Source organism: Manis javanica, chromosome 11 (assembly GCF_040802235.1).
Source record: "Manis javanica isolate MJ-LG chromosome 11, MJ_LKY, whole genome shotgun sequence".
Taxonomy (NCBI): domain Eukaryota; kingdom Metazoa; phylum Chordata; class Mammalia; order Pholidota; family Manidae; genus Manis; species Manis javanica.
The window spans coordinates 80,804,464-80,817,349 of NC_133166.1; the positions used below are offsets into that span (position 1 = coordinate 80,804,464).

A 12,886-nucleotide genomic window follows, 5' to 3' on the forward strand; every position below is an offset into this window, starting at 1 on the left:
TCTCCGCTCTCTGCCCTTTGACTCTGTGTGACACCCAGGGACCTACATGTGCTTCTTTGGGAAGTAACCTGTGTTTGTTCACCCTCCAGTCTGAGCATGACATGGTGCCCAGTGGATATGGTGGCAAGACCATGACTAGACTTTTGGCACCTGTAACCCAAACCTTCCACATCAATTCCTCCAACACAGCATTTTAAAATGGAAATATTACAAAGTAAACTCAACTTTACACTTTTCTAGAGTTTTGATGAGGAAGAAGAGGAAGCAATTTCTGGTTGTTTGTTTTTTTGACAATATTATGTATACTCTGTTTTAAAGACATGGAAGCTGGTTGCAGGAACAGCACAATCTTGGAGGGGGGGCACATTGGTATGAGAAGAACACAGACAGTGAAGAGGACTGGCTGTAAGTTTGGTCTGTCCCAGTAACATGCTCCGTGGCCTTGAGCAGGAAACCTGACCACTAAGCAAGGATTAGTTTGTTCTTCCATAACACGACCCCAGAGGTCTGGATAAATTTTGTGGCTGCTTCTACATCCAAAATCGATGTTTATGCTTCTGTGGATTTCTCAGTAGAGGCATGTCCTGATACAAGTCAAGTTTATTCTAGAGGCTATAAGCAATTCAGGTAAATCACAGTTGCAGACAACACGCTGAGGCAGAGCAGGACTTCATTCACTGCAAGGCATACTATATGCTTCTTCAGGTTTTAAGGTGGACATTTTTTTAAAAAACAACGTGCAGGGTTTCAAGGCGACTCAAGCAATCACTTCACATCCTAATAGGATAAAGTTTATGCATAATTCTGTGTGACCCTTCAACTACTGACGTTCATGCCATGTTATTGTTAGCATGGCATGTTAAGCTAGCAAATTTTCAATGAACTCTCGCTGGCTTCACCACAGACACAGATGTTAGGCGGACTCCTTTGTTCATGAGGTTCTCATTATTAACTCAATCCGGGCTGCATATTTGACTGAAGGAAAAGACCGTATCATTATTTTCAGATTTCATCCTATGACTTAACTGGGCTACATCTGCCAGCTTTAGAAACGCCAAGTACTCCTTGGCGCCAGGCTTGATGTCCTGTTCTATGACTACTAACCCCCAAAGCTTCAGTTTGAGGAAGTCTCCTCACCATCAAAACAGTTTAATGAAAACTTAAGTTGTGATTAAGAGTTACTCATCGACAGGGTATAACCAAGCATGTGCTATTTATGAATTATTCCACACAATATTTTTAAGCCTAACACACAGAATCCACATTCATAAAGATGTAAGCTAGAAAGCCAGTTAAATATTTTCATGATTTACAAGGTCTGTGCTATACTTGAAACCATATTCCTTTAATAGGTAAGCTGGCATTCTGCTGGATAATTCAATCTGCTTTAAATCTATTCTAAAGCTCTGGACAGCTTAAGGGACATTCTGAATATAAATTTAATTCATATCAGCATAAATGTGATAGGAAGACATGGCATAAACATACCTGCCAATTGTAGTGGTCAATTCATGTATTAAAGCCACTTAGAAAATGTTAAAAATCACCATAATTCCAAACACAGAAAATACTTTATAAGCTTGGTTAAAGATATAAATTAAAAGAACAACATAAACAACATAAACAATAAAATTACTGATTCCATATGTCTGGATCACCAACAATAATATAAATGGGCAAGAATAATTTGAAACTACCTTTGATGGTTATTAGAAAAGATAATTAAATCTCTCTATGTGTAGAAAAGCCCATGGGTTTATATTTTCATGTTCCCAAATCATTGAAACAAGAGGGACCAGTTTTACACCCTAAAAAGTCATACATAATAAATTCGCTTTCCATTCTTTCAGCATCTCAGTGTCTCAGAACAGGACTAAGACAGCATGCTTTTCGGGCATCCAGTGCTTTAAAGACATCTGAGACAAATGATCATTCAGCCTCCTGACAAGTTTTGAGTTTTTATTTAATCACTACAGATGACCATCCAAGCTACCCTTTGACATCTCTAATCTTGAGAATATTCTTAAAACAACCAAAACAAGCTTTCCTGTAATTCCTACACTGTTTGAAGCCAATCTGTTAGAAAATTTTAGGTTTACTTTGTCTTATTTATATTCACTCATCAAATACTTGAGGCTCAAGTCACAATGTATTTTTCTCTCCTGTGGAGTATCTTCTCCAGGTATTTCTGATGCCTAAGCTGTGCCCCACTACCCGGCTCTCACAATGTTTACCAGTCACTCTGCGAGCATGGCATTCAGAAGTAAATACCTCAGATAGAGTCTAATTAGTACAGGGCAGTGGGACTAGTACTTCTTATGAATTAAAAATTATTTATTAATGCAAACTAAATACATTCCTTGAGAATTAGGCTCTTAGCAAGATATGGAAATAATACAAAAGCCAAATTACCAGTAATTATAACCCCCCAGGAAACAACCATGGGAGAAACTTTGTTACCATGTACAGGATAAATACAAATCTCAATATAAACAGAAACTCCAAGCCTGAAATAACTTTACCACTGAACATCATATCCTTTAGCCCAAATTTCAGCAGAGCTGAATTTTTACTTTTATACTTACCATGTTGTATGTCTTTCATATCTAAGTGAAGACTGGACATTAATATTCCAACAGCTTGTGATCTTTTGTTGCTTAATAACTTGACAACCTGCTCAAGAAAGAAAGGAAAAGGGGAAATGTTAATTTGCACTCCAATGATATATTCAATAGCATGTTCTTTTTAATCCTAAGTGAGGAAAAAAATAACTTGAAGTCATTATTTCAAGTACTCAAAAATGATCTGAATAGAGCTTTTGGGTGTCATATCAGACATCAAAAACCACACTTTCTGCAGCATCCCCCATCAGCCCCAATGCCTTGCTCTTTGCCAGTCTTTCAAGAGCCTGATGTTGATGTGCAAACAAGTAGAATTTCTAATAGCTTAGAAAATTCATCTAGTCTCTGTAAAATAACAATTACATATTTAATAATTTGCAGCCTGAGTTTAAAAAGGGTTCCTTTTTTTAATGCAGAGCCTTGAAACACTGGTCCAAAAGTGAAGGCAATGTGCAAACACAGAGAATCTTATAGATCAGATCGGTTTGACCACAAAGTAGAAAATGTGCTTTTACTCAGGTCTTTTAGAAAGCTATTTTCCTAGCAGTCCCTACCATTCTGCATTTAGCATCCATTTATGGGGAAACTTTCCAACTGTTTGATAGTGGGATACAAGCATCTAGTCCAAAGGGCTTTGCTGGCTCAATCTTAAACCCAGCTTTTCAGAGTGTCCTGAAGAGTCAGTTAGTCCACACAGCCCATCAGGAGCTTCCTAAAGCAGACGTGGGCATGCTGCTATTGAACAGACATGTTTAAACTATGTTTTCCAGACACCAACACACCACTGATAAATCCTGCTGATGACACTATTATCCCATGTCCCAATTTTGTGAAGGATAGCAATGTCTATTTATTCTCAGGGTTTTGTTATAAATCTGCTTAGAAAAACACTGGAGGAAAAGGCAAAGAGGTTAGAGTCAAACTAGCAGAAGTGACGGCTGCCCTAACAGCTCTCACATTTGTTGACCTTGTCTTTCTTTTGGGTTTAAATTGGGTCAACCAGGAAACTAATAAAATAATTGTGGCCAGCTGTCACATTAAGTCCAATAGTAAGACAATATTCTTAATAGCAAAAATAGCATTCTTGGTTCCCAGCAGAGATGGGGTGGAGAATGCAACAAAATACTCTCAGAAGGACCAATCACAAAACCTCCAGTCGTTTCTGAGAGTATCCCAAGGAAGGGACAATACCCCTCAAGCAGTAGTGCTTCCTCCAAAGACAAAACAATATACACATTTTTATTTGTAATGTGTCCCTAAAACATTTTATTAGATTCTAGCTAAAAAATAGCTTAGAACTTGAATATGGATCCATTCATATGTCAAGTATTTCTATCAATAATGTTATCCTTCCTCCTCAGAGGTGAAAAGATAGTAGTGTCAGAAAAACAGAAGGCAGGTATTCTGTCTTACAAGACACTTTCTAACCTAAGATAAATGCAATGTGGACTATCTGACAAAACTATTTTACTAAGGTTTCCTATCTACTGGTTCCTAAATACAATGGGCACATCTGAATCCATGTGTCATCTGACTCTCTTGCAGTGTGACATGTCGATCACACCCTTAAAGGAGCTCTCCTGGGCTCCTGCCAGTCCTTCTCAGGCCTTTGTAAGGTGAATTATTCTGATTTCACCTTAAAATGACCATATTCCAGAGTTCTGTCCTCCAAGTTTTCTTCACCTTATGATCTAAATTTGCCTTCTGTAAACATACATGCCTACACTTATAACTGCATCCTTTCACCTACATCTTCAAATCCATAGTATCCCTCTTTCTGAACAAACATCTCCACTTAAATCACCCACATAAATCTCCACTTGACATGTCTAAAGCCAAACTTGTCATCAGTTCTGCCCCAAAACCTGTCCAGCTTGTCCTCTTGTACGATGTATGTTGAGACAATGGCACCTCTGTCTTCCATCCACCTACCAAAATAAGCAATCTCCATGCCAACTTCTCCTCTGCCCACATAACCCACTCTGGTAACAAGTCCTGTCAGTTGTGGTTCCTCCCTACCTTTGGATTCCACCTCCTCCTAAACTCTTTTGTCAGCGTTTACTTCTATATTATATATTTCACAGATTGGTGCAAAAGATTTCTAACTGGTCTGCCAAAATTGGGTCAACCAGGAAACTAATAAAATAATTGTGGCCAGCTGTCACATTAAGTCCAAGAGTAAGACAATATTCTTAATAGCAAAAATAGCATTCTTGGTTCCCAGCAGAGATGGGGTGGAGAATGCAACAAAATACTCTCAGAAGGACCAATCACAAAACCTCCAGTCGTTTCTGAGAGTATCCCAAGGAAGGGACAATACCCTTCATTTGACCAGTGGCTCTCAAAGAGCATTGCCTGGACTAGCATGTATCATCATCACCAGGGAACTTACAAATGAAACATTTTGGGCCCTGGAAACCTACTAAGCAGAAAATCAGGACAGAGAAAGCATCCATCTGCATTTTTAAAAGCCTTCCAAGTGATTACAGAATCATTGATGAGCCTCATCTCTTCCTGTCCATTCTCCAAAGTGACTTCCAACTAGCACGCTTAAAAGTGCCAACAGTTACATGTCACTCCCTTGTTTTGTAAACCTAAGTGGCTTGTGTTCCAGTATTAGTCTTTTAAAAGGTCACGGGGCTGCCTCACAGTTTATACCTGAAACTTGCTTTTCCTGTTATAATTCAAATGAACTTGATTACAAACTGTATTTTACATTTTAATGCCTAAGATCATAGGTAGGAATAATAATTATCTATCATATGCCAGAAGCCATATATACAGGAAAGGGCAGATGTCTAAAAGGATCCTCCACAGTTCCCTAGAGTGACTGAACATTTACGTTAGGAACCACGGTCATTGTTTATCCTTTTTTTAAAACACCCTGGATAACAAGAACCTGAAGCTATCAAACTAGAACATTCTTAGAATCCAGTAACCAGAGATACAATGGAAAGAGTTGACCCTTACAAGATAATCTCAAAACACTTAGCTGAAAAATGTAAAATGCAGAATTAACCAATATGAAATCTACAAAATTAGTACATATAATCAGAAAAGAGAATTATTTTGAATCTATCTAAATCGACATCAGATTCAACCAATACTTTTAAAAAAGTTTTTATATTAGACTCCCCTGAGAGGAGGGACTGCGTAGGGATTATGAACATGGACTGTGTAAAATAAAGCAGTAATTCTCAAACATTAATATGTACATTAATCATCCCGGATCTTTATAAATGCAAATTCTGATTCCTAGGTCTGGTGGGACTTTCTGGAAAAATGACTCCATTCTAAAGCTTCAGTTTCCTCATCTAAAAAAAAATAGCAGCATCAATTTCAAAAAGCCATAGTGGATATTCAGCATGACAATGCACTTGACACTCATAGAAATATACCTAGCAGTATATTCGCTGCAATAACAATAGCTGTAAGAAGGTAAATACTGAGCAAAGCATTTTAAATATTTTCTCAAAAACAAAATAAGTCAACTTTTCATTATCAAGTTTACTTCTACAAAAGAATTAATAATCTTTCCTTACTGCCATGTAATTTCCTAAGAAATCTAAACCCCTATTAGTTCAGAGTAGTTTTTCAGTCGTTGCAAATGATTTCTACCTTTAAATTCTGCTCCCGGGCACTCTACATGACCAATGACACATTTATTTTGACCAGGTGCAACAGAAGGCCATGCGAGAGAATTAAACCACACATATGGCCCCAGTTCAAACTTTCAGGACCCTAATATAATTAAAATAATTGGGCTGTATAACTGGACATGTGTTTAAAATTAACATTAATTATTGATCTGAACAACTACTGCATCAAGGAAATATCCTTGGTCTTCTTCCACTGGCCCTATTTTTTTTTTATTTCTTCACTTTATTTATAAACTAAGCCAGTACTGAGAACCCACAGAAGTGTGATGATAGAGACAATAAAAATAATGGTCATGTATGCACACATGTTTTTTATTTTTTAACACAGATAATTAATTTTTCTGTGTTATCCTGAACTCCCATCACCTGGATATCCAATACCATATGTGGATATTTCTAATGGGAGTCCCAGAACATGATATGGTAATTAAAGTAATAGGTACTTCAAAAGCTTGAGTACAGCTTACACTAGAAATACTGAAAACTAGCAATTTTCGGTAATTTGAGTTACCGAATACCAGTCTGTGAAAATGCACAATCTCAATCTCCACTCCCTTTTTCCTTCCACTGCCCACTCCCTACATGCAAAAGGATCACATTGTACAACAGCTCAGCTTGGGGTCTCCACAAGCATATAGAGTGGAAGGGGGAAGCCAGCCAGCTCAGAGAAGGGACACCTTTCCCAAAATCACAGAGACCCCCGTGGGTGAGCTGCAACTCTAGGCCAGAATTCCAGCTCCAGGCATATCCTTGGGTCCTGGTCTGTAAAATGCAGGACACACTTCACAGAGTGGTGCTATGAAGGTTACTGCAGATGTGAAACAGTGCTGCCTGCCCAAAATGTGGATGGACCAGAGGCTGCTGCCAAGCGAGAGTGCTACCTGTCCACTGAGAGATTAATACGAAGAGAAACTGAGAGCAAATGTTACAGCACTGTGATGGAGTAATGTTTCATCTTGTTGAATCTAGATCTGTATGTTTTTTGGGTGGCAGAGCAGAGGATAGGGTGGGTTCTAGTTTCCCTTTTCTAGTAATTCACATGTTATACTTTCACAAAAGTATCAGAAGATAATGGATTAGGGGTTTAAAAAGTGGTCCTTCACCAGGATGATTTAAAAGCACTTGTGCAAAGCACTTCCCAGGACAAAGGTCAGTGCTCAGGTGCTAGATACTGAAAGTCTGCACGCTCCAAAATTCGTATGTTGAAACCTCATGCCCACCGTGATGGTATTAGGAGGTGGGACCTTCGGGAGGTGATTAGGTCCAGGGGTGGAACCTTCATGAATGGAATTAGTGCCCTTACAAAAAAGACCCCAGAGAGACCCCTCATCCCTTCGGCCATGGCGGGCGCAGCAAAATGATAGCCACCAGTGGACCGGGAAGCAGCCCTCAGGAGACACTCAGTCGGCCAGGGCCGTCGCCTTGGACTCCTCCCAGAACCAAAAAATAAACCTCTGTTGCTCATAAGCCGCCTCATTGGTGGTGTTCTGTTATGGCAGCCTGATGAGACAAGGCCCTGCGCAAGCCGGGCCAGAATGATAATGAAGACTCCAAACCTCCTCATAGCTCCCCCCGCCTCCCCTACAGTTTCAGGGCCACAGCCAGGGCGGAACGCGGTGGGGCGGCGGGACCCAGTGGGCCGGGGGAAGGGCCACTCTGCTTTGCTGCCTCTGCCCCACAGAGTGTGCTCAGCAGGGCCTCATATCCAACGGCAAAACCTTTCTAAATCACAGATTATTCCTCTAAAACAAATAAGAAAAAAATTTAATGTGAAGAAACTAAGGTAAGTGATGTAGGACAACACATTCAGGAGTAATTCAACAACTTTTACCTTAAAGAAAAACAAATTAAAAGCAGTAATTTGATCACCTTAGGTGAACTATTCCTTTTTACCTCTGAATATATGCTATAGAAAAAAGAACTGAAGGGTAAAAAAATTTTTTAAATACTTAAAAGAATTATCACTTACTCCTTCAGAAATGTATGTTAACCTTTTTTCAAAGATTCAATAATTCTTTATAACAATAAGAGTAAAGAGGTAACCCAAACACACTGCCATGAAGTAAAAGATATATATATATATATATATATGTTTTGTTTTGTTTTGTTTTTCCAAAGGAGCACCTAAGTTTAGTGTGACAAGAGAATAACACCTCTTCTCTGCCAAAACCAATTTTCCTTAATTGATAGTCCCCAAACCATCACAATGTAAACCATGGATAGTGAAGCCAGCATCAACTTACAGAAAGAAACCGTTAAGGGTGAGATAAACTTTGCTCTTCACACATCTGCCCACCAGTGATTTTACATATAATCAAGCAATCTCAGCTCCAAGTGAAAGCCAAGCACTTTGGGAAGCAAAGGAAGGTTCCTAGGTCCCCATTCACTTGCGTTAGCACCTAACAGTCAAAGAGTAGAGCAATGTAATATTAATTTACTAAACATGCCTCTTGGCACTAGTGCCAGTATCACTCCCACAATTAAAATTAGGGAGAAATCCGGAATGAACTCCTTAATGGTAGCCCTACAAGCAACAGACTAGTGTCAACATTAAAATGGGCAGAGAACAAAAGATTACTTATCAGTTCTCCAGAACTGTGCCTTCCAAAAATGACCAACTAGCACGCGTGGCAAATTGGGCACTTGAACTAAGCAGCCTTAAAAGACTAGGCTTTCTTTTTTTTTAAAGAGAACGCAAAATAGCTCCTTGATTTTTTCCAAGTGATAATATTTTATATACTCTGTACTAAATATATTATTAACATTCACTAAACACTCATAGATTGCTTTTTAATAATTTTTTAATGTGGCTACTAAGAAATTTTCAATTGCCTATGTAGCTTGCATTTCATCATCAGTAAGATCTAACAACGTCAGACAAATTACTAAACCCTTTTTTCTTGGACCTAGATTTCCTTTTTATTTAAGTTCAGAAACTAAAGGAAGATAAGGGTGGCGTCTGTGTCAGAGGTTCCTGAGCTGCTACACAGACCTCACTTCTGGGTCAATTAAAAAAAAAAACACAAGAGCTGCATGCCAAATTTGTTCCCTATTAGACAGTATAAGCAAAACAAGTCAGAAGTATACTTAGAGGGATGATGTAACACAGCTGCCAGAACAAGAGATCCCAGAGTTTAGGGAGATTCTTCTTCCCACCACCCAGCCATACACCAGAGAATTAAAACACTACATCTTCAAAATCCTTTCCTTTTAGACTGGTTTTGAACTTTCCTATCATATGTGGTTCACTCTACTGGCTGATTACAAAAACAAACATAAATAAAGTTATTTATAGAAATTGAAGCATCATCTTTTTATGCCGTTTATAGAAATCATACCTGATCTTCTCTGTTTTTGCTTTTTATGGTCTTGTTGTGATTTACTGATTTTATTGAGGTACACACAATACATGCACAAATCTTGGTGTGCAGCCCAATGAGTTCTGATCTATGTAAACATCACCCAGTTCAAGGTATCAGACATTACGATTCTTTTTTAAATGTTAATTTCTGCATCAAAATAGTAGAAATAATCCATCATAATATCATCCCTCAAATACAACCGCTACCAACAGTTTCATGGACTTATTTCCATACATTTACTAGAAGCTTTTTTCTACGACATGTCTCCTGAGCAGTTTCCTTTGGGACCACACTCCCTCTATAGACTGGCCATATGATGTTCTGCTCTGAAGGAACCCTACCGCTGGCAAGCTATAAACCTCAGCTGACTGTCTCGTCCTGCTCGACAGTCAGCCCTCTCCCCTCACACATACCCCACAGCCCCTACATCTTTGATTTTTGTCCTCTAACTTTTTACCCTTTCCACATTTTGCCATTTCTCTTCCTGCCTCAGGAAACAATATTTTCAGTGTCTTTAGATAGTTGCTTTTCCAATTACTCTCCTGATTCTCTCCCTTCCACGTCATACCAACAATGTCTAAGTCCTCCAAGACCCTTCACTTTCTTAAAATTTATTTCCTTTATAGTCTAACAAGGACACCCAGAGCCTTTTAAAGGGCCTCCCCACTTTATATTGTATGGAGAGCTCACACTTCTGAGCTACTATGTGCTATCTTTACCCCTGGGCACTTCTATGTGCAGGTCTTCCCTCCTCCTTCAACTCAATGTGACTGAATACTAAGCACATTGATTCAAGAAAACTCAACCAGGTCCCGTGTTTAAGACCTAATGCCATGAAATCCTCTTCATCTTTTTAGCAACAGAACTTCTTTAACTGGGCATCGGGCTGGCCAGCTAACTTAACATTTTTCACAGCTTACTTCATTCCTACAGGTGTAGCCATGTGACCCAGTGATAGATGATGGGAGGTAGGGGGCAATAAAACTCAGCCTCCAAAGGAACCTTCTTGCTCTCCACCTCCTCTTCCCTTCCCTTAGGCTTGAAGACAGTTCCTGGAAGTGAGCCATCCTCAACCAGAACATAACCTGGGGGCAGTGAGGCAACAAAAGATCTTGGGAATGAACCCCTGGACAACATGGTGGAAGAGCCCTGACACTCACCTGCCAAACATTTCCATGGAAGAGGGAAATTAACTTTCCATCTTTTGTAAGTCATTGTGGAAGCAGCCAAATCAGTATTTTAACCAATATGTCCACCAAGTATAGGCATTCCGCTACACACTGGAGCAAAGGCATGGAAAATTCATCATGCTTGGCCCACCAGCTCTATTGCACAGCCCTGTCTCAGTCAGGGAGACCAGCAGGTCTCTGTGGAAACCTTCCACTCATTTCTCCTCTTCATTTCCCATATCTACTCATACATCAAGTCCCACATGTCTCCTTTTCTTCCCTTCCCATCTTTCTTTACATTTCTGGGACCCTGGTGTGAATTCTCATCACCTCACCAGATAGTGAGAAGTCGTCTGCCTCCAGGCCCCTATCCTTCTCTTGGACCAACATCCTATGAATGCTGCTGTCATCATGTCAGCCTAACAAACACTTAGTGGCTCCTTACTTTTCTGCTCTATTTTCCATTGTCAGAGGATACTCTCTGACTACTCCCCAGGCAGGAACACTAAGTCTCCTTCCTCTATCTAGGGAGCTTTCCCCAGACATCTCCCCGCCTCCCACACAAGCCTGATCAGGGCTGACTTAGGACCCACCTCCTTGCTGTCATAAGACTGCACTCTCCTAGTATAGTATACACACCACAGAGTGATGGGGGAATTCTTACGAGCACCTCCAGACAGAGGCTGTCATAACATGCATGTCTGCTGAATAAATGAGCTTTGTCTGTACTGCTCATCTCAGAAGCCCCACCACCCATAACCTTCCAAAAATGGTTCCCACCATTGTCTGGACATCAGAATTACATAGGTAGCTTTGTAAACAGAAGTTTTTGCTCTGCATGGTGAAAAGTCATATTTCTCTAGGATGAAGCCCTGGAATATGCATTTAAAAAAAATTCCACAATTAATGCTGATGCAGACTTAGGAATCACTAAAAAGGAAGTGCTGAAATCATTGTTGATCCATGATTCTCCAATAAAACTCTGTAAGAACCGAATTTATATAACTTGCCTCAGTCACGTCAAAACAGCAGAAAATCGATGTGAACTGTATTTTAATTATGAAAGTAACCAAAACCACATTTAAATATTTAATCAGACAACAATAGTGTTTTGTTGTTAATTCAGAACTTTTTTTAAAAAAAAGTAAGTATTTTACTTAGGTAAAATACATGGGATACTAGATAATTAAGTTGATAAATCCAAAGGCTCCATATTAAATGTCCAATAAACAGACAACTTGAAGTTTCTTGCTGTTTCCTATAATCAGGGACATCACACACCAAAGCAGGAGCCTAAATAACTTACTCATGGTCTAAATGCAGAGTAGCAAAGGTTTTGTTTCCTAATTCCTGGTCAGGGAGAGAGCACTGCTTTCCTCTGAAATGGCTTGGCATGGTTTTACTGGAAACCAAATATTAGATTAGAGGGATAAGTGGCCAGATCCAATCAGGCAAATCCTTCTGAGTAGGTTAAGATAAGAAGAGTCAACTACAGAGATTAGGTAGAAGTAAATTCTGAAGCAGAATTATGGAAGTTAAAAATTGCTGTTTCTCACACAGATATTAGAACACAAGGCAGTGCACCAAGTGTGTATCAAGAAGCAACACAAAAAGCAGCCAAGGACACTCTAGTGAGAAACTAACAGAATATGAGCATAAATGAAATAGTAAAACCAAACTAAACATGAGACTTAGGAATGGAAGGAGATGCAGAGTGTGTAACTCCCAGACTCAGAATTTCCAATGACTTGTTCCGTGTGGAGGCAGAAGATGTACATTTCAGTCTGTGTCTTTGCCTAAATTGGCAGCTATGTAATTCTGGACAAGTTCTTCAGCCAGCAGACCTCAAGTTCCCTATCTGCAGAAGACAGTTAATAATTCATACGCAACTTTCCCATGCCTTGAGGCAATCAAATACTAACATGAAATACTTTTAAAACATAAAACGTCTTGCAAATGCAGGGTGTTGGTGCTTAGTAATCCAATAACTAGCAGGTACATTTTATAATGCTATAAAAGACTTGAGCTCATTCTAACGGGAGGAAGACAAGCAATAATAGAAAGTGATAGGAATA

At 39.3% G+C, this 12,886-nt stretch overlaps 1 protein-coding gene across 2 annotated transcripts in view; it reads right to left on the reverse strand.

Annotated features, from left to right (window-relative positions):
* FMN2 (formin 2) overlaps positions 1–12,886 on the reverse strand; it is a 321,858-nt gene that overhangs the window by 182,246 nt on the left and 126,726 nt on the right. For both annotated transcript variants that reach the window (XM_073216758.1, XM_073216759.1), the window contains exon 7: positions 2,586–2,673. In XM_073216758.1, the coding sequence (XP_073072859.1) occupies positions 2,586–2,673 (88 nt within the window). The remainder of the gene's footprint in view (positions 1–2,585; positions 2,674–12,886) is intronic.